Raw genomic sequence first — 23,732 nt, forward strand, 5'->3', positions numbered from 1 at the left:
CCACACCTTCTTTAGAGCGCTGGTTCTAGAAGCTTCAGCAAGCAAAGCAGTTCGTTTTTCAGACTTCGTTCTGGGCTTGTACAGTGTTTTCTGCCAGGCCGTGTCCCAGACCTAACCCATCACCACTGCAGACCGTCCCAGCCTTTCTTAAACTAGGTTCAGCCCACACACGGCAAGGAACTCTGTTCAAGATGAATGACGTCTAATCCTAAACCAATTAAGAATGCTAATCTACAGACCAGATAGGCAAACTGCTCCCTAATCTGGGGAGAACAGCCTGAGAAGCCCAAGGGCCCTGGGAAGAAAGTAGTTTCACAGGGATATCTGCATTTCCCACGACCCGGGGGGTCGGTGTTCTTTTCCTGGTATCCCTCCCCATTCTGCCTTAAACTGGGTAAACAGCCCGGGACTGCAGGAGTCCAATGGGCTGAGGACTAAAGAAAGCTTCTACTTTCTCATCTGCCTTCCATCTGGTGGACCTGGGCTTAATCCCTGGGATAAGGATGGTGGGTGAAAAAGCGGTCACAAGTCCCAACACCTCCCTCCGCCTGGCACCGCAACGCGGGGGAGTCAACGGTGTCATAGTGAGTCCTCCCTTCTATCAGGTGAGAGGGTACGTGGGCAGAGAACTCCCCCGAGCAAGAGCTGTCTGAAAAGGGGAAGGGAATGGTGGCTGAAGCTGTGGAGGAAAACCCACGGGAGCTGGTAAAGATGGCAGACCCGCCATTTACTGCTGAGGCCCTTCTGCTGCTTTGTGTCTAAGACTACTGATCATTAAACCTCTCCTCCCATGTTCCTGGTACCAGATGTTTAGGTCCTGGGAAAGATTAAGAGGCCAGATGTAATAGGCTCTTAGGAAGTTCTGCCAGTTATGTTAAGCTCTTATGATGAAAGCTCTACCTGACGTCAGTGGAAAGCAATCCTAAATAGCTTGGAACCAGACAGTTTGAGAATTCCTAAATGAAAGAGAGGGGAGGGGAAAATTTTGGAATTCAGCCTCATGGGTTGACCTCACAAATGTATTGATGTAAGCCTATCCTCAGCGTGTCTCTACCTTGTTGCCCTGCATCTGCTCTACCCTCAGGTGTCCTGCTGTGGGCCTGTTCCCAGTACCTGCTGCTGCCCTTCTAAGCAGCCCCCTCTCACAGAGCCTCCCTGTAGCCGCCTGTTCTACATCCTCCTCCACATGGGGACCTCAGCAGTCTGCTGCCTCCTGCTGTCAAGGACAGTGGTGGAGAGAGTTTGGGGCAAGGCACATGGGGTACGTGGGAGGGCTGGGCTGCAGCGGGAAAGGATAACAGGAGAAAGTCTGAGGTAAACGAGATTTGGACTGAGGGTAGGGGACACATGAGTGGACGCACCCACGAGTAGGTACTTCTCTGTGCATGACGACTTGTCCAGCCATTTCTCACATGTGCCTTCTTCCCTTCAGATCCAGATGCCCTCAGGGCTGTGTGCCCATCTGTTTGGCCACTCTCACTGCCCAGTGCTGAGCGGCTCTGGGGCTGTATACCGCCTATGTGCAGCAATTGCCACCTTCCACCTGCTGCAGGCTGTGCTGCTGATCGACCTCCACTCCCGCACCAGCCTAAGAGCACAGCTACATAATAGGTCTGTGTGTACTCTTTGGGTGGGGAGAGGACAGGGAGGGAAGTAGACACAAGCTGAGTAAAGGAAATTTCCAGAGGAAGTCATAGCACTGTAAAAAGACAGAGAACAGGTTTAAGTCCCTGCTTCCACTATACTTGCTGTGTAACCACAAGCCATACACTTACCCTCTTTGATCTTCTAGTTTTTTGAAATGGAGGTAACAGTGGAGTTACTATATGCAAACCCTCTGTCAACTCTAGAACACTGTCCAGATGTCATTTAGGTATCAGGGTCAGAATTTGGAATAGGCTGTGATCAGCCTGTCAGTTCCTCCCTTCCTCTACTTAGTCTCTCTTCTCCCCTTTCCTATAGTTCTGCTTTCTCCTTTGCCTATTCTTCTGAGACATTTTCTTTCCCTCTTAACCAGTTTCTGGCTCCTCAAGCTGCTATTCCTGCTAGGTCTCTGTGCTGTTGCCTTCTGCATCCCTGATGAGCATCTCTTTCCAGGTACGTTCTATTTCATCCTAATCAACAGGTGTAAGCTAAAAGATTTTCTAAGAAAAAAATCTTCCCTGGCAGTCCAAACACTTCCAATGCAAGGGATGCGCATTTGATCCCTGTGTGGGGAACTAAGAACCCACAAGCCTTGTGGCACAGCCAAAAAAAAAAGGTAGGAAGAAGACCAGGAGTAATGATATGATCAGTTACATTTTCCTACTGGTGCCTCACCTGCAGCCTGGCATTACATTGGCATATGTGGCGGCTTCACATTCATCCTGCTGCAGTTGGTGCTTATTACTGCCTTTGCTCATTCCTGGAACAAGAACTGGTAAGGAGCACATAACCCTGAAGGCTTCCTGGTAAATCTGACATTACTAGACCCAGTCAGGTTGGGCAAAGGACATGACAGGTTGATGATCCCAACGCTTCCAATTAAGCAGTATGGAAAAACTCAAGAATATGATGGCTGTAGGCCAAGTGGGATAGGCAAGTCTCACCAGTCTTCTGGGAGAGGGGGAATAGCTGATAATGGGTAAAAACAAGAGATGGAGCCCCAAGCCACTGCCCACCTCCCACCCTTAGGCAAACAGGTGCAGCCCAAGACTGCCGCTGGTTCCTGGCTGTGCTGCTGACCACCCTAGGATTCTACAGCATGGCGGGCGCAGCAGCCGCACTCCTGTTCCACCACTACACGCACCCAGCTGGCTGCCTGCTCAACAAGATGCTGCTTAGTCTGCACCTTTGTTTCTGTGGCCTCCTCTCCTTCCTCTCCATCGCTCCCTGCATCCACCTCAGTGGGTACATGCCTTACAGCATTAAAGACTTGGGAGGCCTTTAGTATAGCAAATTCCACCATCCTCAGTCACTTCAGTTATCTCTCTACAACCCCTTTGCAACTCTTATGGACCACAGCCCACCAGGCTCCTCTGTCCATGAGATTTTCCCATGGCAGACTTACCATGGAGCCACCGGGGAAGCCCAGATAGCAAATTTCATTTGCCTCCCTAATCTCAACCCTTCTCTGCTTCCTCCAAAGGGTGGGGAGACAGTAGCACAGATGAGGGTAGGGGTGAAGTAAACTAGTACCAAGTAGGCTAAAGCAATTTCTGTTCTCCCCAGAGCAACCTCGCTCTGGCCTTCTACAAGCCTCTATCATCAGCTGCTATATCATGTACCTGACATTCTCTGCACTGTCCAGCCGTCCTCCAGAGAGGGGTAAGGAAAGGACCTGGATTCTTAACAAGGTTTACCCACGCTAAAACCGTTTTTGCTCCTGCCAAATACCTAGCTCTTTGTTCTCATTATCTTTCTCTTCTGTTGCCTTGCCCTTTCTCAGTAATCCTTCAAGGACAGAATCACACTCTGTGCCTGCCTGGCCTGAGTAAAATGGAATCCCACACACCAGATACTTCTCTGGCAATGATGAGTGCTGGCATCATGTATGCTTGCGTGCTTTTTGCTTGGTGCGTAAAAGTGTCAAGGGAAAGGTGTGAGAAGGGAGGATGCTCACAAGGATAGGGATGGTTAGGATAGTCTGGGGCCACGGTTTATTTAAACTTTAAAGGAAGGTAAGAGGAAATCTCCCCACGAACAAAAACAATTTCTAAGAATAGCACCCGTCAGATGATCTGTATTTGACAAAGGGGACAAGGGAAATGACTTGAGAAACTTTAAAAGCACAAAAGATTTCAGGGCCCTCACATGAAAAAATTTCAAGATTTTTGGGGGAAAGGGCTTTGGGAGATCACTACCCTCCTGAGTTACTAATATGGACCAGCTGGCAGTAAATGCTGTCAGGTAACCCTCCTGCTATTTGACTGTATCAACTTGAGAACCGTCTCTTCTCAGCAACGAGGCTTCTTACCTGGCTGAGGTATTTGGGCCCTTGTGGATTGTCAAGGTTTACAGCTATGAGTTTCAGGTGAGGATGGGTAGCTCAATATCCCCAATACCCCAACCCCCTTCACACATAGCAACACACACACACATCCTATCAACCTCTACCCAAAATGCTCAGATTCTAGCTGCTGTTACCTTTTATTGAGTACCCACAATATGCTAGGCACTGTGCTAGATACTTTACATACACAATCTCATTTAATTTAATCCTCACAACAACCCTGTGAGGTAGGTGTTTGCTCCATTTTACAAATGGAGAAATTGAGGCACAGAAGGTTAAACATCTTACCAAAGTCCCCATAGCCAGTCATATACTGGAGCTAGAATTTGAACCCAGGTGTGCCTCCACTTGTCACCCACACCCATCTTTTTAGAGGAGTTTCCTGTACTATTTCCCAGACATTCTTTTTCCAACATGCTGCCTTTCATTTCACAGAAGCCCTCACTCTGCTTCTGCTGCCCTGAAACAGTGGAGCCAGAGGAAGGCAAGTGTCAAGTGAGGATCCGTAAGTGTAGACTTCTGTAGAATGCCAAAGAGTGCAAATGCCTTCGTGAAAGAGGCTGGGGAAGGGAAGAGGTGTTTCAGCAGCTCTGCTACCAGCAGTTCTTTTCTCTCTCTCCAGGACCAAGAGGTGTGGCTGCGAGACCAGCTGACCAAGAGACCTCTCCAGCTCCTCCAGTGCAAGTCCAGCAGCTTTCCTATAGCTATTCTGCCTTCCACTTCGTCTTCTTCCTTGCATCACTTTATGTCATGGTTACCCTCACCAACTGGTTCAGGTAGGATGGAGGGGGGCCTGGGATACTCTTCCGAAAACCTAGTTGTTTTAGGGAAAAGAGCACTTCAAGGCCAGTCCTGAGTTCTCCCGAGACACACGAGTCTACCATATTCTCTGGTGGGGCAGCAGGATAGCTCTAAGCTCTGAAAGTCACGGACCTGCCGACTCTCTAACCAGAGACTTTGGTTCCACAGCTATGAGGGAGCAGAGCTGGAAAAAACCTTCATTGCAGGTAGCTGGGCTACCTTCTGGGTCAAGGTTGCCTCATGCTGGGCCTGTGTACTCCTCTATCTGGGGCTGCTACTAGTACCATTCTGTTGGTCCCCAACCCCGGACCCCCAGCATCCTATCTTCAGGCGACATTGTCATCGTGTATTGCCAAATGACAAATATCCAATCTAGGTACTTTCAACAAACGAGTTCTTGACTGTGTACCCCTAGTCTTAACTCACAGGAGCTGTCCAGCCCAAGAGATTCCTCAAAGACACAATGGGAAGTTACCTCCCTTTAAGTTGAAGTCAGTAGTATGTCTGACTTGAAAAAAGTGGCCACACACACCCTAATACCCTGGGCAGAGTATCTGACTCACTGGAGCTACCGTTACTTCTTCAACCCAGCTCAAGAGCCTGATTCCAAGTCAGCAGCTCAGCAATCACTGCCAACCCAGCAGACAGTGTGGCACCAGCTCACTCCTGGCTCTCATGGTAGAGATGGGGGCAGGGAAAGACCAAAGGGGACCAAAGACTTACTTGGCTCTACCTTTGGTGATAAAAAGGAAAACAGGAGTCCACCCCTGGGTACAGGGATGTAAGAAGCCCAGAACCCTAGAACAAACCAGGGCATAGGAAGAAAGGTGCACAGAGACTACCCTAAGTTTTACTCCTGATGTTGACGGCAAAGGAAATGGGAAGACAAAATCTACCCTCATTCCATGAGGAATGACAGAAGAGAATGTGAACACTTGAGAGCAGCTAACCATGGGAACTCTGGCAACAGCAGGGTCTGGGCCAACTTTCAAGCATAGGAACAAACTGAGGAAGAATGAGGAAGAGGGAGCATAAATTTAGGTCTTGCAGCCTTCCTTCTCAGGACCTCAACTCCATCCTTAGGATGATGTTCCAGGTCTGACTGGGGGACAAAAACCACAAAAAAGAAGTCCCTACGGCTCTTAGAGGATTTCTCTACCACATACCCAATACCTGTCTGTTGCAGTACATTAAAGAATTTTTCTGTGATGTTTAAACTTAACCTACATATTCACAGCCTTTTAGAGTGTGAAATTCCCTTCCCTTTTGATGGGAAAGGGCAGCCATTCCTCCATCCCCATCCCCCCAAATCCCCAGTCAAACCAGGCGCTCAAGGAATTACAAAGCTACTTTTAATACTTTGGGGTGAGCCCCACAGGAATAAAAAACACTGGGAAGGGGTAACCCTCTCACCCCCAGGAGTGGCCCAGGGGGAGAGAGGCTACCTGAGGGGTAGGAAGCACAAAAGGGACCCGCTGCAGACTCAGGGCAAAGGGAATGCCATCGGTGCTGGGACCTGTGAGCACTACAGGAGAAAACGCGAGCGTGATGGGACTGGCTCCAGGCACACAGGCGAAGGGCAAGAGGATTGGACACGAAGCCACAAAGCTACTTGGGTTCCTCCTTCTTCTCGTTTGCCTTTTTCTGCTTCTGCTGCATGATCTCCGAGTCCCTAGGGGTAGAGATGATGGGGCACTGGGAGGTACCAGAGGGCAAAAAGGACAAGATGCAGGGGTATGAAGGGCACAAAGGATAAGATGGAAGTGGATGGGACAAAATTCAGCATATGGCTGCTGTATTCCCACCCTAGGAGAACAAGAGGAAGAGAGCTGAGGCTCAAAAGGCAATCAGTCTCTATCTGGCTGTTGCCCAAGGGGTCAGAAGTCTGGCCACACAGGCCCAAGGCTATACTGTGCCGAGTACCACACCCCGCCACACCAGTGAGGTTGGGAGAAGGGAGGGCAAATGAACAGCAAGGAGGGCCAAAAGTACGGGGCTGTCAACCACTACTGCATTTGAAATGTGAAACTCCCTGCCCTTGCCCTTAAGGTCAGACCCGGGGGCACTCAGAAACCAGACCGAGGGCAGCATCCGTCCCAGTCCCTTCCTGTAACGCTGTGAACTAACAATTTAGAGGGTGAGAGGAATAAAACCCTAGAGGAAACAATGCACTCTGCCCCTCACGGCTAGTCCAGATGAAAGCTCAGAGCTAACTTCTCCAGGTACAACCCTCGGTCTAAACCCAGGTCTCACCCCAGCCTCCCCTCCCCTCCCTGGGGCTACCTCTGCTTGCGGGCGGCAGCAGAAAGCCCGTCATCTCGGCGCTTTCCCTTAACCGAGTCGCTCTGCTTTTTCATATTCTTCTGGCGGGCGAGCTCGCGCTGGTTACCGCCTAGAGAAAAAAAAAATTAAACATGAGACGCGAGGGCCTTTCCGGTCGCACACCGGCGACCCTCTCCCCTCACCAGACACCAGTAGGCTCCCACACTTCATTCCCGGGGCGCCGACACCGGCCCGTTTGGGGCCTGGGCTGCAGATTCGGCGGGGGAGGTGAGGTGGGGGGAGCTGCCACGGGGCAGGTCAAACTGGAGAGTGGACAGAGGACGTTCTGAGGAGCCTGCTAGAGGCGTGTTTCGAATTTCGGCGCAGCATGAGGACCCAGACAGGTAGTGGCGGTGTCTGCAGACGGTCTGGGTCTCTGTGGGGGATGGGCAGGGATCCGGAGTAGGGGGCTCTGGGTCTATCACAGGCGCGCAACTCTTCCCACATCGCGGAGAATCGAGGAGGACCTTTGCAGGCCGAGGAGCGGGAGGGTTGGGGGGGAAGGTTCTCAAGAAGTGGCGGTGGGCAAAGGGTCGATTTCCGGGCTCCGAGTGTGAGGGTGGCTAAAGAGCGCTCCCAGAGAAAGGTCTCCCTGGGGAAGCCAAGAGGAGGGCAATGCCGAGGTTCGGCAGTCGTGTTCAGGGTAAAGGGGAAGAAAAGGGCAAGGAGAGAGGATCTCAATGCTCACGGGTCATGGCGACGGCAACGGCTCCGGCCTGCCTCCGTTGCGTCCCCTCGTTCAGTACGACGCTACAGGCCCCGCCCCTTTCTCGCAGCGTAACGAAGTCGTCTTTTCCTCCCCGCCCCTTCGCGCCCGGGCGCCGATTCCTATTGGCCAGGAAGAAACACATGTGGCCGCGGGCCACGCTGGAACTCCGGCGGACGAGAAGGGGAGGTTCGCAGGCCGAGCGCGCTGCGTGGGGCGGGGCTTTCCGAGCAAGTCGTTAGGTCGGGTGGAGAGAAAGTAGGCCAGGTCACGTGACCAGGGTCGGAGGCTGGAGGGGTGCGGCTGGCGATGTGGCACTCCCGCGGGCTCCGGCACGTGACCTGGCAGAGTGACCTCATACGGGGACGGTTTGGGAGACAGACTCACCCAGAAGGAACGCCTGGGGAACAGAGTGGGGAGGCTTCGCGGGGGCTGAGATGGTCCGACTGGTGCTGTCACCAAGACAGGAACAAAACGTCGGTATTACTTAGGATCCTTCACAACTAACCACCTATTTGAACACTTGAGTGCACAAAATCATGTACCAGAACAACAAACTCCCTTCCAACATTATTTTTCGCCCATCCCAAACTCCAATACAGAAATTCGCCGCCACATCCAGTATGTACAAAAATCATGGCCCTGCATATTTGCCCACAGAAGCTCTAAATATGCAGCTTGGAAGTATTTGAGGACCCCAAAGTCACAGACTGTGGCCTTGTGTCAGGGACCCAGAGACTGGGAAATGCACATACTATGTTCATTTCTCCTTTGGCATTTCCCCCACTATACTGTATCTACCAGCAACACCTGTTTTAATTGGCAGTTGAATAGGGCGGGAAGCTTAGATTTCCCCCTCTCATTCCCAGATTCACTAATATGTCTACAAAACTCCCCACCAGTCGTGAGGAATTCACTGGATAAAGGAGAAGTGTGTTAGTTGCTCAGTCGTTTCTCGCTCTGAACCCCATGTTTTTCCATACCCAGGTATCACCTGAACTACTTCTATTTATTACTTGAAACTTTTGTATTTGGAGGGCAGAAGTTACGCTGCCCTGCAGGGCTTGTGGGGATTTCAGTTCCTTGACCAGGGATTGAACCTAGGCTGAAAGCACCAAATCCTACCACAAGACCACCAGGGAACTCCCTGTATCAGTTTCAAATGCAGGATATAATGCAAAATTCATATTTCTTTAGTAAATTAAAAAAAAAAAAAAACACCGGCATCTGGTGATTCATCACTTCTGATGTTAAAAGACACAGTGACTTTTGCTTTCCTCTCTCTCCCTTAAATCACTGGCTCATGGAGAGTCAGCTGCTATGTCAGGAGGAGAGGCCCATGGGGTGAAGAACTATGGTCACTGGTCAACAGTCAGAGGGTAGAGAAGTACTTCCACTTTAATTCAGGATGGAAGTTGGAGTTGAGAGTTAGGGACTAAATTAGAGAAAATGGAGATCCAAGGCTCTGAAGCAGAGAAGGAGGTGAGGTGGGATTTAAGGATCCCACATATACAGTGAGTAGATGAGGAAACTGGACTTCAAGAATAGGGACAGCATCGCAGACCTAGAGCCACAGACTGACCATAGTTCATAAAAAGAATTTGGACGCTCTGGTTTCCTAGCCCCAGGTTCCCATGGTCCCCTTGCATTTAGAGAGACTACAGAGCCAGCCCCATGGAGAAAGCCTGGCTAGCCAAGGATGAGTGAAATAGTGCAGGATGAGGAAGCAATTTCTCTCTTGGCACATGCTACCTCTTTATCAGCTCCAGCAGAGAGAGAGTAGAACAACCCTGTGACCATCTCCTCTTATTTAACTCACCCAACACTATCCCCATTCAAGAGTCTATTTCCAATCCTAACAAAACCTAGGCTGATTGCCACAACTCCTTCCAATCTAACTTTTCCTGGAATTGCCAAAGAAGGCACTCAATCTTTGGACAAATATTCATTGTGTTAAGCACCAAGGATGTATCATCTATTGTATTCAGTTCAGTTCAGTTCAGTCGCTCAGTTGCATCGGACTCTTTGCAACCCCATAAATTGCAGCAGGTGAAGCAGAAGATATTAAGAAGAGGTGGCAAGAATACACAGAAGAACTGTACAAAAAAGATCTTCACGACCAAAATAATCATGATTGTGTGATCACTCACCTAGAGCCAGACATCCTGGAATGTGAAGTCAAGAGGGCCTTAGAAAGCATCACTACGAACAAAGCTAGTGGAGGTGATGGAATTCCAGTTGAGCTATTTCAAATCCTGAAAGATGATGCTGTGAAAGTGCTGCACTCAATATGCCAGCAAATTTGGAAAACTCAGCAGTGGCCACAGGACTGGAAAAGGTCAGTTTTCATTCCCAAAGAAAGGCAATGCCAAAGAATGCTCAAACTACCGCACAGTTGCTCATCTCACATGCTAGTAAAGTAATGCTCAAAATTCTCCAAGCCAGGCTTCAGCAATACATGAACCATGAACTTCCAGATGTTCAAGCTGGATTTAGAAAAGGCAGAGGAACCAGAGATCTATTGTATTAGTCCCTAGGTTTACAGTGATGAACAAAACATTTGTATCACCAGACTCATGGAACATATAGGATAGAGAAAAAGAAGAAGCTCTCTCTATATATATAATACATATATAAGTATGCATGCATGCGTGCGAAGTTGCTTCAGTTGTGTTCAATTCTTTGCGACCCTGTGGACCATAACCATCGGGCTTCTTTGTCCATGGGATTCTCCAGACAAGAATACTGGATCGGGTTGCATGCCAGCCCAGGGATCAAACCTGTGTAAACCCATATGTCTTATGTCTCCTGCATTGGGAGGTGGGTTCTTTACCACTAATGCCACCTGGGTTAGTTAGATAGGAAATAGATAGTAGAGACAAGTATTAGGCAAGCCAACTGATGCCTGGTGAGCATGGTATGAAACTAGGTCAGGAAGTAGACAGAGTAGTTATATGATCTGAGTCACTACTGCTAATACCCCTCACTACTAGCTAACATTAAGTGAGTGCTTATTAAGTATATTAAGTATACTTTTCTTATTTGGATCTTACAATGACCTTTTGAGGTGTCATTATCCCCTTTCTACTGATTTAGAAATTTTGGCACAGTCAGGTTAAATAAATTTCCCAAGGAAGCACAGATAGTAAAAGGTGAGGCTGAGAATTTAACCCAGCCACTGATATTCATCAGGATGTAGTTTTTTTTTTTTTTAAGAGATCACTCTGTGGGAGGAAAGTGGATTAGAACAGATAAATGGAAATGGGAAGACCAGTCAGGAGGCTCTCACAGACATCCAGGATGCTAGGCCTAATTCGGTAACAGATCATTGAAATGAAGTTCAGACCAATTAGGCAGAAAGGGGAATTTGTTGGTTTATATAACCAAACTAGGGCATGGGCTGCAATGTGAATGATTGTCAGTCAGTCAGTCAGTTCAGTCACTCAGTCATGTCCGACTCTTTGCGACCCAATGAATCACGGCACTTCAGGCCTCCCTGTCCATCACCAACTCCCAGAGTTTACTCAAACTCATGTCCATCGAGTTGGTGATGCCATCCAGCCATCTCATCCTCTGTCGTCCCCTTCTCCTCTGCCCCAAATCCCTCCCAGCATCAGTCTTTTCCAATGAGTCAACTCTTCGCATGAGGTGGCCAAACAAAGTACTGGAGTTTCAGCTTTAGCATCAGTCCTTCCAATGAACACCCAGGACTGATCTCCTTTAGAATGGACTGGTTGGATCTCCTTGCAGTCCAAGGGACTCTCAAGAGTCTTCTCCAACACCACAGTTCAAAAGCATCAATTCTTTGGCGCTCAGCTTTCTTCACAGTCCAACTCTCACATCCATACATGACCACTGGAAAAACCATAGCCTTGACTAGACGGACCTTTGTTGGCAAAGTAATGTCTCTGCTTTTGAATATGCTATTTAGGTTGGTCATAACTTTCCTTCCAAGGAGTAAGTGTCTTTTGATTTCATGGCTGCAATCACCATCTGCAGTGATTTTGGAGCACCAAAACATAAAGTCTGACACTGTTTCCACTGTTTCTTCATCTATTTCCCATGAAGTGATGGGGCCAGATACCATGATCTTCGTTTTCTGAATGTTGAGCTTTAAGCCAACTTTTTCACTCTCCTCTTTCACTGTCATCAAGAGGCTTTTGAGTTCCTCTTCACTTTCTGCCATAAGGGTGGTGTCATCTGCATATCTGAGGTTATTGATATTTCTCCCGGCAATCTTGATTCCAGCTTGTGTTTCTTCCAGTCCAGCATTTCTCATGATGTACTCTACATATAAGTTAAATAAACAGGGTGACAATATACAGCCTTCACGTACTCCTTTTCCTATTTGGAACCAGTCTGTTGTTCCATGTCCAGTTCTAACTGTTGCTTCCTGACCTGCATATAGGTTTCTCAAGAGGCAGGTCAGGTGGTCTGGTATTCCCATCTCTTTCAGAATTTTCCACAGTTTATTGTGATCCACACAGTCAAAGGCTTTGACATAGTCAATAAAGCAGAAATAGATGTTTTTCTGGAACTCTCTTGCTTTTTCCATGATCCAGCGGATGTTGGCAATTTGATCTCTGGTTCCTCTGCCTTTTCTAAAACCAGCTTGAACATCAGAAAGTTCACGGATCACATATTGCTGAAGCCAGGCTTGGAGAATTTTGAGCATTACTTTACTAACGTGTGAGATGAGTGCAATTGTGTGGTAGTTTGAGCATTCTTTGGCATTGCCTTTCTTTGGGATTGGAATGAAAACTGACCTTTTCCAGTCCTGTGGCCACTGCTGAGTTTTCCAAATTTGCTGGCATATTGAGTGCAGCACTTTCACAGCATCATCTTTCAGGATTTGAAATGGCTCAACTGGAATTCCATGAATGATTGTAGGGGAAACTAAAACCAATAACAGGGGGATGCCTCCCCATCTCTTATTTTTGCTCTGTTTTCTCAGATCCAGATCCCTTGACATGATAGCAAATGGGTACAAATGGTCCCTACCCTCAAATATCACACCATGTCCAAGAGAGAAGTTCTGAGTCTCTTCCTTTAAATTCAGTGTTTAAAACCCCAGGTCAGAGCTCCGATGGTTTAGGTGCCCACCTTTGTGGTGGGGAGGTGGTTGTGAAGCAGATATAATGAGAGCAGCCCCCAGCAGAACCATTTGTTTCTGCTAACCATTTGGTTAGTATGGGGAAGGAACAGGTTTATCAAAGAAAGAGAGTTTGCTCCCCAGAAAAGGAGGATGCTAGACAGATAAAAGATGTCCATTCCCTCAGGGCACAGGAGATAGTCACTTGGGCTGAAATGGTGGCAGCAGAAATGGCAAGAGTGTACAGCTTCAAAATATATTTTTGGAGAAATTGCCCTGGTGGTCCAAGAGGCTAAGACTCTGAACTCACAACCTAGATCCTACATGCCACAACTAAGAGTTTGCGTGATGTACCTGAAGATCCCACGTGCCACAATGAAGATGAAGATCCTGTGTGCCGCAACTAAGACCCAATGGAGCCAGATGAATAAATAAAAGGAAATATTAATATATATATATTTGGAGATTCAGTTATAGAGGAAGATACTATCGATTCCTGGGTTCATTCATATTCTTCATGAAATTCTCCAAGCAAGAATACTGGAGTGGGTAGCCATTTCCCTTCTCCAGATCTTCCCGACTCAGGGATCAAACACAGGTCTTCTGCATTGCAGGCAGATTCTTTACCATCTGAGCCAACAAGGTAGCCCAACACTTTAGTGGAGGAGACTTAACAATTTACAAGTACCAAACAATATGAAATTATAGCTTACTTTAAGTGTTAAAAGAGAAACAAAAGTGTAAGGATATAGAATAATGGGAAAAACCCACTTCTGTGTTGACTTTTTTTTTTTTTTTTTTTTTTTTTGGCTGTGCCACGCAGCTTATGAGATCTTAGTTTCCTAACAAGGGATCAAACCTGGGGCCTCTGCAGTTAGAGCATGGAATCCTAACCACTGAACCACCAAAGAATTCCCTGTAGTCACTTTTAAACTGAGGCCTGGAGCCAGTTGTAGGGAAAGTAGAAGAGGGTTCCAGCCATGCAGCTGAATCCCTAACACTTCTAACATATCACCTTTAACAAGGAAGAGCAATAGTTTTAGGAACTTCTTACCTTCCTCCCTAAGTTCCAAGGGTAGAACTGAATCACTAAGTCAATCAAAGTAAATTCATCACTCTTAGCTTTGATTAGCTCAGGAATCCCTCCCTAAACTGTGCATGGTATTCATCTGGTGACAGTTATTGGTTCGGGAGTTAGCATGTTACCTAAATAGGTCTGATCAGAGTGAAACCTAGCAGAGCCCTCTGGGGCTCCCAAAGATGGAAGCCTTTCTGTTTCCCATTTCTTGTAGGCAAGACTCCAGCCTCCGTGTTTGGAACACTTGAGAATTGAGGAAGGAAAAGCCAAGAAACCACCTGAGGTAAGATTAAAGGGACCGGAGAAGCTCATAAGATTAGGAGATTGAGGGGCTTCCCTGGTGACTCAGTGGTAAAAGAATCCACACGCTGATGCAGGAGACACAGGTTCAATCCCTGATCCAGGAAGATCCCACGTGCCTCGGAGCAACTGGTTCACCACAACTATTGAGCCTGTGCTCCAGAGCCTGGGAGTTGCAACTATTGAGTCCACCTGCTGAAACTAGCCCCTAGAGCCCTGCCTCACTAGAGAAAAGCCCACCCAGTAATGAAGACCCAGCACAGTCAACACTAAATAGATCTTTTTAAAAAGATTAGGAGATCTACCACCTGAGAGGATATTAAAGGAGTGCAAGCCCTGCTCACACCCTAATCTTGTCAGACCCCACCTTTGACCCACTGTTTTAACAACCCTCATCAACTTCTCCGTGGTGGAGACACAGTTTTTCAAGAGAGAAGCCCAGTGCATCAATAAGGCTATCCTTTTCTGCTTCATCCAAAACTCTATGTCCTGTTAAAGGGACTTATATAGTCAAGAAATACAAGAGAAGAAAAAAAGATCTACAAAATCAACCCCAAAACTCTGTCTCCAAGATTTTTTGTTGTTGTTGTTACTGTTTTTTAAGTTGCTTAGTCATGTGTGACTCTTTTGCAACCCCTTGTAGCCTGCCAGGCTCCTCTGTCCATAGGATTTCCCAGGCAAGATTACTGGAGTGGGTTGCCATTTCTTTCTCTAAAGGATCTTCCTGACCTAGCCTCTCCTGCATTGCAGAGGAATTTTTTACCACTGAACCATGAGGGAAACCCTGTCTCAAGGATTTTATTTGCCACCAGTGTACAGAGAAGCCTAGCTTTTGGTAACAAGACCAAAGGGAGGGACTTTTTTTCCACTGTGTAGCTCTTTCTCATTGACTTGAATAAGGATTCATTCACATAGCCCTTAACTGCTTTTGGCTTCTTTGACCTTGAAGCACAATCCTTAAGTTGAAGCAAAGTGAGTGGCAGAAGGAAATTGGGTCCTTGATGATGCTCTTGGGCCACTGAATAAATCAACTGTAACATTTGTTCTGTCTCTGAGCTTCCTGCTATGAAAACCACCATATTTGTTTTTTGAGTAAAGTGTGTTGAATCAGTTTTCTGTTACTTCCTCCAAATACTTTTAAAGCAATATACAAACAATAGAAATAGCATATGCCAAGGCCCTGAGATGGGGAAAAGCTTGAATAAATAGATTAATTGGAGGGATCACATAATGAAATGATCCAGTAAATTTATTGTAAAGTGCAATCAGTCCTCTCCATGCATACTAAACTTCTAGTTAGATTTTAATGCCTTGTAGAGATGAGTAGATAGCCGAGGATCAGCAAGCACTGAAGAAAACACTCAACATAAAAATAGGTCAAAGCAAAACAGAAACAGAAAGTAAGCTCTCAGAGGATTAGAAACAATTCCAGGAACAAAAAAAAAAGTTGGGGAGGGGCAGGGAGAGGGGACTATAATTAGTATACTTAGAAATGAAGAGGATATTGAACAAAAACAGGGGAGCTAGGAAAAAAAAAAATTCAAAAAAATAAAAAAATAAAACATTCAGAGAATAAACAGCTCTTGGAAATTAAAAATATGATAGAAGAGTTGGAAGATAAAAGTTGAAGAAATAGTCCAGAAAATTAGGCCAAAAAGCAGTTTGGTAAAGCTTAAGGATCCCTTCTAAAAAAAGGTTTAAAATACACCAATGGGGGACTTCCATGGTGTCCAGTGGTTAAGAATCCACCTGCCAATGGTGGGGACATGGGTTCAATACCTGCTCCGAGAAGATTCCACATGCTATGGAGCAACTAAAGCTGTGCTCCACAACTACTGAGCACCCTAGAGCCTGTGCTCTACAGCAAGAAAAGCCATCCCGAGCAGAGGCCCAGGCACCACTAAAGAGAAGCCCCCACTCTTCGCAACTAGAGAAAGCCCGAGGGCAGCAATGAAGATGCAGCACTGCCACAAATAAAATAAATAAAATATTTTTTAAAGGTATCTGTACATCCATATTCATAGCAGCATTATTCACAATAGCCAAACAATAAGAAGCAACCCAGACATCTATTGACAGATTAATGGTCATAGAAAATGTGGGGTAAACATACAATGGAATCGTATTCAGCCTTAAAAAGGAAGGGAATCCTGACAGATGCTACAACATGGATGAACCTTGAAGACAGTATGCAAAGTGAGATAAGCCAGTCACAAAAAGACAAATACTATACGACTGCACTACGAGGTATCTAGAGTAGTCACATTCAGTGAAACAGGAAGGAGAAGGGACTTTCTGTTGGTGGGAACTGGGAGGAGGGGGAAATGAAGAGTTCTTGTTTAACAAGTACAGAGTTTCAGATTTACAAGGTGAAAAGTGTTCTGAAGATTGGTTGCACAGCAACGTGCAAGCTCTGTACAACTAACACTGTGTGTGCGCTCAGTTGCTAAGTCATGTCCGACTCTGCGACCCTGTGGACTGTACCTTGCCAGGCTCCTCTGTCCATAGGATATTCCAGTCAAAAATACTGGAGTGGGTTGCCATTTCCTCCTCCAGAGGATCTTCCTGACCCAGGGATCAAACCTGTGTCTCCAGGGTCTCCTGTATTAACATGTAGTTTCTTTACCACTGAGCCACTTAGGAAGCCCTACTACTAACACTACTGTACTATTAACACTACTGAGCTGTACATTTAAAAATGGTGAAGATGGTAAATTTTGTTATGTGTATTTTGGCACAATTAAAATAAAAAATTAAGACTACATGGGATCATAAATGGTATAATTGATTATATTCATATATAGTTATCAAAATATTAAAATGTTTCTGGTATAGTAACTGCATTTTTATCAAAGCATAATATAAAAGATCGAGGCAATAAGAATTGTAATGGTAATAACAATTGTAATTATAAAGTGGTGAAACTCCAGTACTTTGGCTACCTCATGCGAAGAGTTGACTCATTGGAAAAGACTTTGATGCTGGGAGGGATTGGTGGCAGGAGGAGAAGGGGACGACAGAGGATGAGATGTCTGGATGGCATCACTGACTCGATTGACATGAGTCTGAGTGAACTCCGGGAGTTAGTGATGGACAGGGAGGCCTGGCGTGCTTCGATTCATGGGGTCGCAGAGTCGGACACGACTGAGCGACTGAACTGAACTGATGAGTGCAAATGGGGTTTAGATATCGCTCCAACAAATGTGATATGAAATGAAAACACTTCTCATTTCTCTTTGTAAGAACATCATTACTGCCAGTACAAGTGGTTTGTGCCTACATTCATAACTGAAAGAAATGTTACATTTTATTAGGGTTAGTGAAAATAAAGGGTGTAATTTTCCCCTTTCCAAGCTCACAGAATTCCTGAGTTCTATGGTCTGCAGACACAGTTTTAGAACCTCTGCCCCGTGACCCTGGATAAGCTTCTCTATTTCAGTCCTTACTATTGGGCCCATTCCTAACTCACTCACCCTTCTAGGCAATAGTTTCACACCATTTTTATCCGTCCACTCCTATTGCTCCTCCTTCATCCTCATACTCTTTCTCAGTTGCTTCCTGCTTCACCGAGAAGACGGAAGCAATCAGAAGAGCACTCCCCTAGACTTTCTCCACACCTGCCAGTCTTTGTTGTTTATAACTTTATTTATTATTTTTATATTTGCCTGCACTGGGTCTTTGTTGCTTTGCACGGGCTTTCTCTAATTGCAGTGAGCGGGGGCTACTCTTCACGGCGGTGCTTGGGCCTCTCATTGCAGTGGCTTCTCTTGTTGCAAGAGCACAGGCTCTAGGAACTTGAGCTTCAGTAGTTGTAGCACACAGGCTCAGTAGTTGCCCCATGGGACATGAAATTTTCCCAGACCAGGGATTGAACCCATGTCCCCTGCATTGGCAGGCAGATTTTTATCCACTGTGCCACCAGGGAAATCCAGACCTCTACCAATCTTTTTCACCTGCACCTACCTTCTCTGTCCATGTGGCCTTCTCCTGTAGATGAGCCAACAATACTCCTTTGGAAAGCCAGTCCTGAATAGATCCCGCAGCCTCTATTCTACTCAAGAACCCCACTTCAGCAACCCTCTTCTCTTTCCTACATCATCAAAGTTTGGGGGATATTCCCCAAATAATTCCCACCAGCATACAAATATGCACTTTCTCCCACCATAAACCTTTCTCTTGATCCTATTTCCCCTAACAATTGACTCCCTATTTCTTTGCTCTATAATTTAGCAAAGCTTAGGTTCCTTATATCCTCTGTAGATGCCTTATCTACCATTCTCTTTAAACCTTCTCCAATCAGCTTTCCCCTTACCATTTCACCAGAACTGTTCTTATGAAGGTTACCAATGAATCCACATTGCTAAACCCAGTGATCAATTCTTTTTTCCTTCTGTAATGGTTGAAATGTAATTCACATGTCATACAACTAACCCATTTGAAGTGTACGTACAATTTTATGGTTTTTAGTATAATCCACAGATGTATGCAACCACCACTGCTGCCAGTTTTAAAACATTTTCATCACAATGGTCAGTTCTTAATCTTCATTTTACTTGCCCTGTCTGTGGCATTCTAAAAAAATTTATATCTTATTTGTTTGGCCACACCAGGTCTTAGTTGTAGCACTTGGGATCTTTAGTTGTGGCATGTAGGATCGAGTTCCCTGGCCAGGGCCCCTTGCACTGGGAGTTTGGAGTCTTAGCCACTGGACCACCAGGGAAGTCCCTATGGCATTTGACACAGTTCTCTTTTCTTTGAAACATGGTTTTCACTTGGCTTTCAGAACATCACACTCTCTTTTCCCTCCTTTCTCCCTGCCTTTCGATCGCCTTTACTTTTCTTCCCCCTGACTTATTTCTAGAGATTGGAGTGCCCTAGGGTGTTGTCCTTTAGTCTCGTCTCTGTCTTCTTGGATGAGTCATCCTGTCCTATGGTTTTAAATATTAGGTCGGTGGAAACGTAATTGTGGTTTTCAATTGTGAATTTTAAATCATTATAATGAGGCTCCAAACACATCTTTATTAATCAAAATAGGAACCATTACAGTCAACACATTTTTGCCAATGAGAAATAAGTTGGTTTATTCCTGTAGCATAAAGATATGTGCTTCAGGATTTGAGGAACTTTAGGAAAGCATTTTCTGCCTCCTTGCTGGTTGTGGAAGCATTTTCCCTGCAAAAAAGTTGTGGTAGTTGGTTGGCAAGAGGTCAGTTGAATATGGCGGATGAGGCAAAACTTTGTACCCCAATTTGTTCAACTTTTGAAGCATGTGACACATGTGATCAGGCATTGTTGTGGAGGAGAATTGGGCCCTTTCTGTTGACCAATGCCAGCTGCAGGTGTTGCAGTTTTTGGTGCATCTCATTGACTTGCTGAACATACTTTACAGATGTAACAGTTTCACTGGGATTCAGAAAGCTCTAGTGGATCAGACTGGTGGCAGACCACTAAACAATGACCATGACCTTTTTTTGGTGCAAGTGTGGCTTTGGGAAGTGCTTTGGAGCTTCTTCTGGGTCCAACCACTGAGTTGGTCATTGCCAGTTGTTGTTTGTCGTATACAATCCACTTTTTGTTGCACATTACAATCTGATCAAGAAATGGTTCGTTGTTGATGATAGAATAAGATGACACTTCAAAATGATGATTTTTTAATTTTCTGTCAGCTTATGAGGCACACACTTATCGAGCTTTTTCACCTCTCCAGTTTGTTTCAAATGCCAAATGACTGTAGAATGGTCGACGTTGAGTTCTTGAGCAACTTCTCATGTAGTTGTAAGAGGATCAGCTTCAGTGAGTCTCTCAATTGGTAGTTCCAATATCAAATGGTGAAGTTCAACAATGCAAAACTGCAATTACTTTTGCACCAACCTAATACAATTTATCTGTTTAATGCTACCAAGTTTACATCTCTAGCCCAGCCAACCCTCACCATCTCCAAACTTATCTATACAACTTCATGCTCCACACCCCCATGTGGATTCTAACAGACAACTCAACATATTCAGAACTAACCCTATTCCACCAGCAGTGTTTCCTACCTCAGTTGATGACAATTTCATCCTTCTAGTTGTTCTGGCCAAAAGTCCCAGTTATTCGTGATGCCATTTCTCTATCACATATCACATTCAATCCATCAGGGAATCCTGTCGGCTCTACCCTCAATATGTTCAGAACCCTATCCCTTCTCCCACATCTGGTCCTGGTGCAAGTTGCCACCATCTCTAGCTTGCTGCTAAGTCACTTCAGTCGTGTCCGACTCTGTGCGACCCCATAGACAGCAGCCCACCAGGCTCCCATCCCTGGGATTCTCCAGGCAAGAACACTGGAGTGGGTTGCCATTTCCTTCTCCAATCTCTAGCTTGGATTACTGCAATAGTCTCCTAACAGGTCATACTGCTTTTATCCTTGTCCCCTACAGTCTATTCTTAACAGCAGCCACAGTGAGCCTTTAAAAATAGAAGTGACTTCATGTGATTCTTCTGCTCAAAACCCTACTTTGACTCCTCATTTCACTCCAAGTAAAAGCCAAAGTCCTTACAGTGGCCCACAAGGACCCACCCCTGCTTCTTACTTTCCTGACTTCATCTCTCACTACTCTCTTCCTCAGTTACCTTGTTCCTGTTACACTGGCCTCGGCTGTTCCTCACACTATCCACACATACAGAGTTTGCACTGGCTAGTTAGTTCCTGGGAAAAGGCAATGGCATCCCACTCCAGTACTGTTGCCCAGAAAATCCCATGGATTTTCTGGAGGAGCCTGGTAGGCTGCAGTCCATGGGGTCGCTAAGAGTCAGACACAACTGAGCAACTTCACTTTCACTTTCCACTTTCATGCATTGGAGAAGAAAATGGCAACCCACTCCAGTGTTCTTGCCTGGAGAATCCCATGGACGGAGAAGCCTGGTAGGCTGCAGTCCATGGGGTCGCACAGTCAGACACAACTGAAGCGACTTAGCAGCAGCAGCATTTAGTTCCTATGCCTAGAAAACAGTTCCTCCAACTGTGTATCTTGGCCAGTCCCCTCACTTCCCTTAAGACATTGCTCCCACTAAAAAAAAAACTGCCTGTGTGTGGGGCGAATTCCTTGGTGATCCAGTGGTTAGAACTCAGTGGTTTCACTGCTGAGGGCCTGGGTTCAAAACCTGGTTGCGGAACTAAGATTCTGCAAGCCACGCAACATGGCCATTAAAAAAAAAAAAAAAAGACATTGCTCAAATTTCCTTTTCTCCAGAAGGCCTTCTTGGATCATCTTACTTAATATACAGTCAGCCCTCTCCACCCTCTTCTTCTTCCTCCTCCATTTCCAAACCTTCTACCTTCTACCTTGTTCTCTCTCTCTGTTTTTTTTAACTATAGCTCTTATTACCTTTTAACATATACTATATTTTTTGTTTTGTTTTTACTTTAAAATTTTTTTTAAATTTTTCTTTATCTTTTTTCTAATATTCACCTTATTTCTTATGTTTATTTCTTTGATGCATATCTAGTGTCTCCTTCAGAGAAGGCAATGGCACCCTACTCCAGTACTTTTGCCTAGAAAATCCCATGGACGGAGGAGCCTAGTAGGCTGCAGTCCATGGGGTCGCTAGAGTCGGACGCGACTTTACTTTCACTTTTCACTTTCATGCATTGGAGAAGGAAATGGCAACCCACTCCAGTGTCCTTGCCTGGAGAGTCCCAGGGACGGGGAAGCCTGGTGGGCTGCCGTCTATGGGGCCACACAGAGTCGGACACGACTGAAGTGACCTAGCAGCAGTAGCAGCAGCAGTGTCTCCTTCCCCTCTAGGATATAAGCTGTCCCCAAACAAGAATCTGTTCACTGATGTATCCCAAGGATCTAGTACAGTGTCAGGGACAGAGTAAGTGCTCAGTAAATATTTGTTGAATGAATAAATGAAAAATGTGGATAATGATACTCACTCTAAAAAGTTACTGTGGGGATTAAGTAACATACAGAGACCCTGACACGCTGTTAGATACCCACCTTCCCTCTCTCTTCCTCAAATGTCTTCCCTAGTTGCCTCTTACAGCATTGCTTCTTCCCGCCTCTTTGGACATTTTAACCAACTTAAAGTTTAAATCCAGGAAAATCCAACAGAAGGCCACAGATATCATCTGAGAATCAAAAGGACCCTGGGAGACCAGCTCTACCCACTGCCACAACTGTTTATCAAATTAGGAAATTATTACCCAGAGAAGCAGACAGCCTGAGGAGAGGGCTAGGTCAGTGTTTTGTTGTTGAAGTTAGATTTAAAAATCAACGTTAGGGAGTTCCCTGGTAGTCACAACTCTGAGCTTTCACTTAAAAAAAAGAAAGAAAGAAACCAAGCAACTTTATTGAGGTATATTTGCTGACATTAAAATAGATACATTTTAAGTGTACAATTTGATGAGTTTTCACAAATGTAAGGGCATTAAGGTCATCAGGGATTTAGCAGAGGTATCCTGGCCAGGAAAGAGAACACCACCAGGGCTTTTGGGAAACAGGGCCAAGTGGAGACATAAAGGGCCGACAGGAGATTATTGGTCCTGGGGTTTCACTGCAGCAGGATCTGAACCTCTGGGATGTCTGGCAACTTCGCGGCACCTCTTGGTCTTCACGAGGGAGTGAGCCAGCTCTCTTTCACACCAGTCTCCACCAATCTCCCGTGTACAGGCCACGAGGGAGACCTGGGACTGAGTTCTGTCTCTTGTCTGTCCTGCAACAGGCAAGGAACCTGGAGGAACCCCCCGCCGGGTCAACCACTGCCCGCATCTCTGCCGATCGATGGGGGGCGCTCCAGCTTGAGAAGTCAAGCCTCTCTCCTGCCGACACACCCACTGGGCCCGATTTCCTCTTCATTCTTAGTTAGAAGCCGGTTTCGGGTCAGCAGCGGTACCGTTGGCTGGGAAAAGCCAAAGGGCTACGCCAGGTGCTGGTCTCGGGAATCGCCCCTCGGGTCTGCCCTCCTCTGGTTCCTTGGGGCTCTTGGCGTGATGAGCCGGCCCTGCCCAGCAACCAGTCGCTATCTCCCGCCCTTCTGCACCTAAAACCCTCTAGGGGGTTGCAGGTTCAGCTTCACTTAGAGACCGCAGCTCTTGAGTTCAAGTTAGTTAGAAAAACACAGGCAGGAATGGGGACTCGGGTGAGGTGTCTGAAGCTGGCCGCAGACTTTCTCTCCGGAACTGGGAGAGCCTCTTCGGAAAGCCCAAAGAGCTGCCCGCCCATCCATGAAAAAACTGCTGGGGTTGGTGCTGGTAACATCTCGGGGAGAGCGAGGTGCCGCCCCCAGCTACTGGGAAATCCCAGGGGTGGCGCTGGCTGTGGGTGGGGCCGGGGTGGGGTCCCGGCGGAGGGCGGGGCCTACCTGGGCGCCAGGGTGTGCCAGCCTAGCCCTGCACAGCCGAGGTGGTAGTGGCCCAGGTCTGTGGCTCGCGCTCTACCTGCCCCTGAACCTCG

The 23,732-nt window shown here is 46.5% G+C and overlaps 2 protein-coding genes and 1 long non-coding RNA gene across 4 annotated transcripts; 2 read left to right on the top strand and 1 right to left on the bottom strand.

The window, feature by feature from the left end:
- The first annotated feature begins 502 nt into the window (after positions 1-502).
- Positions 503-5,325, top strand: SERINC4 (serine incorporator 4). The gene is made up of 12 exons (XM_025271840.2): positions 503-605; positions 1,085-1,261; positions 1,433-1,611; positions 2,018-2,097; positions 2,326-2,419; positions 2,674-2,885; positions 3,211-3,306; positions 3,428-3,554; positions 3,940-4,012; positions 4,427-4,475; positions 4,614-4,767; positions 4,961-5,325. The coding sequence occupies exons 1-12, from the start codon at positions 504-506 to the stop codon at positions 5,166-5,168; spliced, it is 1,551 nt and encodes a 516-aa protein (XP_025127625.2). The 5' UTR covers position 503; the 3' UTR covers positions 5,169-5,325.
- An 801-nt stretch (positions 5,326-6,126) lies between these two features.
- On the bottom strand, positions 6,127-7,959 carry SERF2 (small EDRK-rich factor 2). Of its 2 annotated transcripts, none has more exons than XM_025271839.2 (3): positions 7,803-7,959; positions 7,076-7,184; positions 6,127-6,487 (listed from the first exon to the last, which is right to left on the bottom strand). In XM_025271839.2, the coding sequence occupies exons 1-3, from the start codon at positions 7,807-7,809 to the stop codon at positions 6,202-6,204; spliced, it is 402 nt and encodes a 133-aa protein (XP_025127624.1). In that variant the 5' UTR covers positions 7,810-7,959; the 3' UTR covers positions 6,127-6,201. The 2 variants fall into 2 exon arrangements, with proteins under 2 accessions (XP_025127624.1, XP_006042703.2); XM_006042641.3 differs by having other exon boundaries at positions 6,274-6,464; positions 7,803-7,958.
- On the top strand, positions 7,338-23,731 carry LOC102410314. The gene is made up of 3 exons (XR_326184.4): positions 7,338-7,458; positions 14,205-14,273; positions 23,002-23,731. It is a non-coding gene; the product is annotated as an uncharacterized LOC102410314 (long non-coding RNA).
- The last annotated feature ends 1 nt before the right edge of the window (position 23,732 follows it).

The sequence above is a fragment of the Bubalus bubalis genome, chromosome 20 (assembly GCF_019923935.1).
Source record: "Bubalus bubalis isolate 160015118507 breed Murrah chromosome 20, NDDB_SH_1, whole genome shotgun sequence".
Lineage (NCBI taxonomy): Eukaryota > Metazoa > Chordata > Mammalia > Artiodactyla > Bovidae > Bubalus > Bubalus bubalis.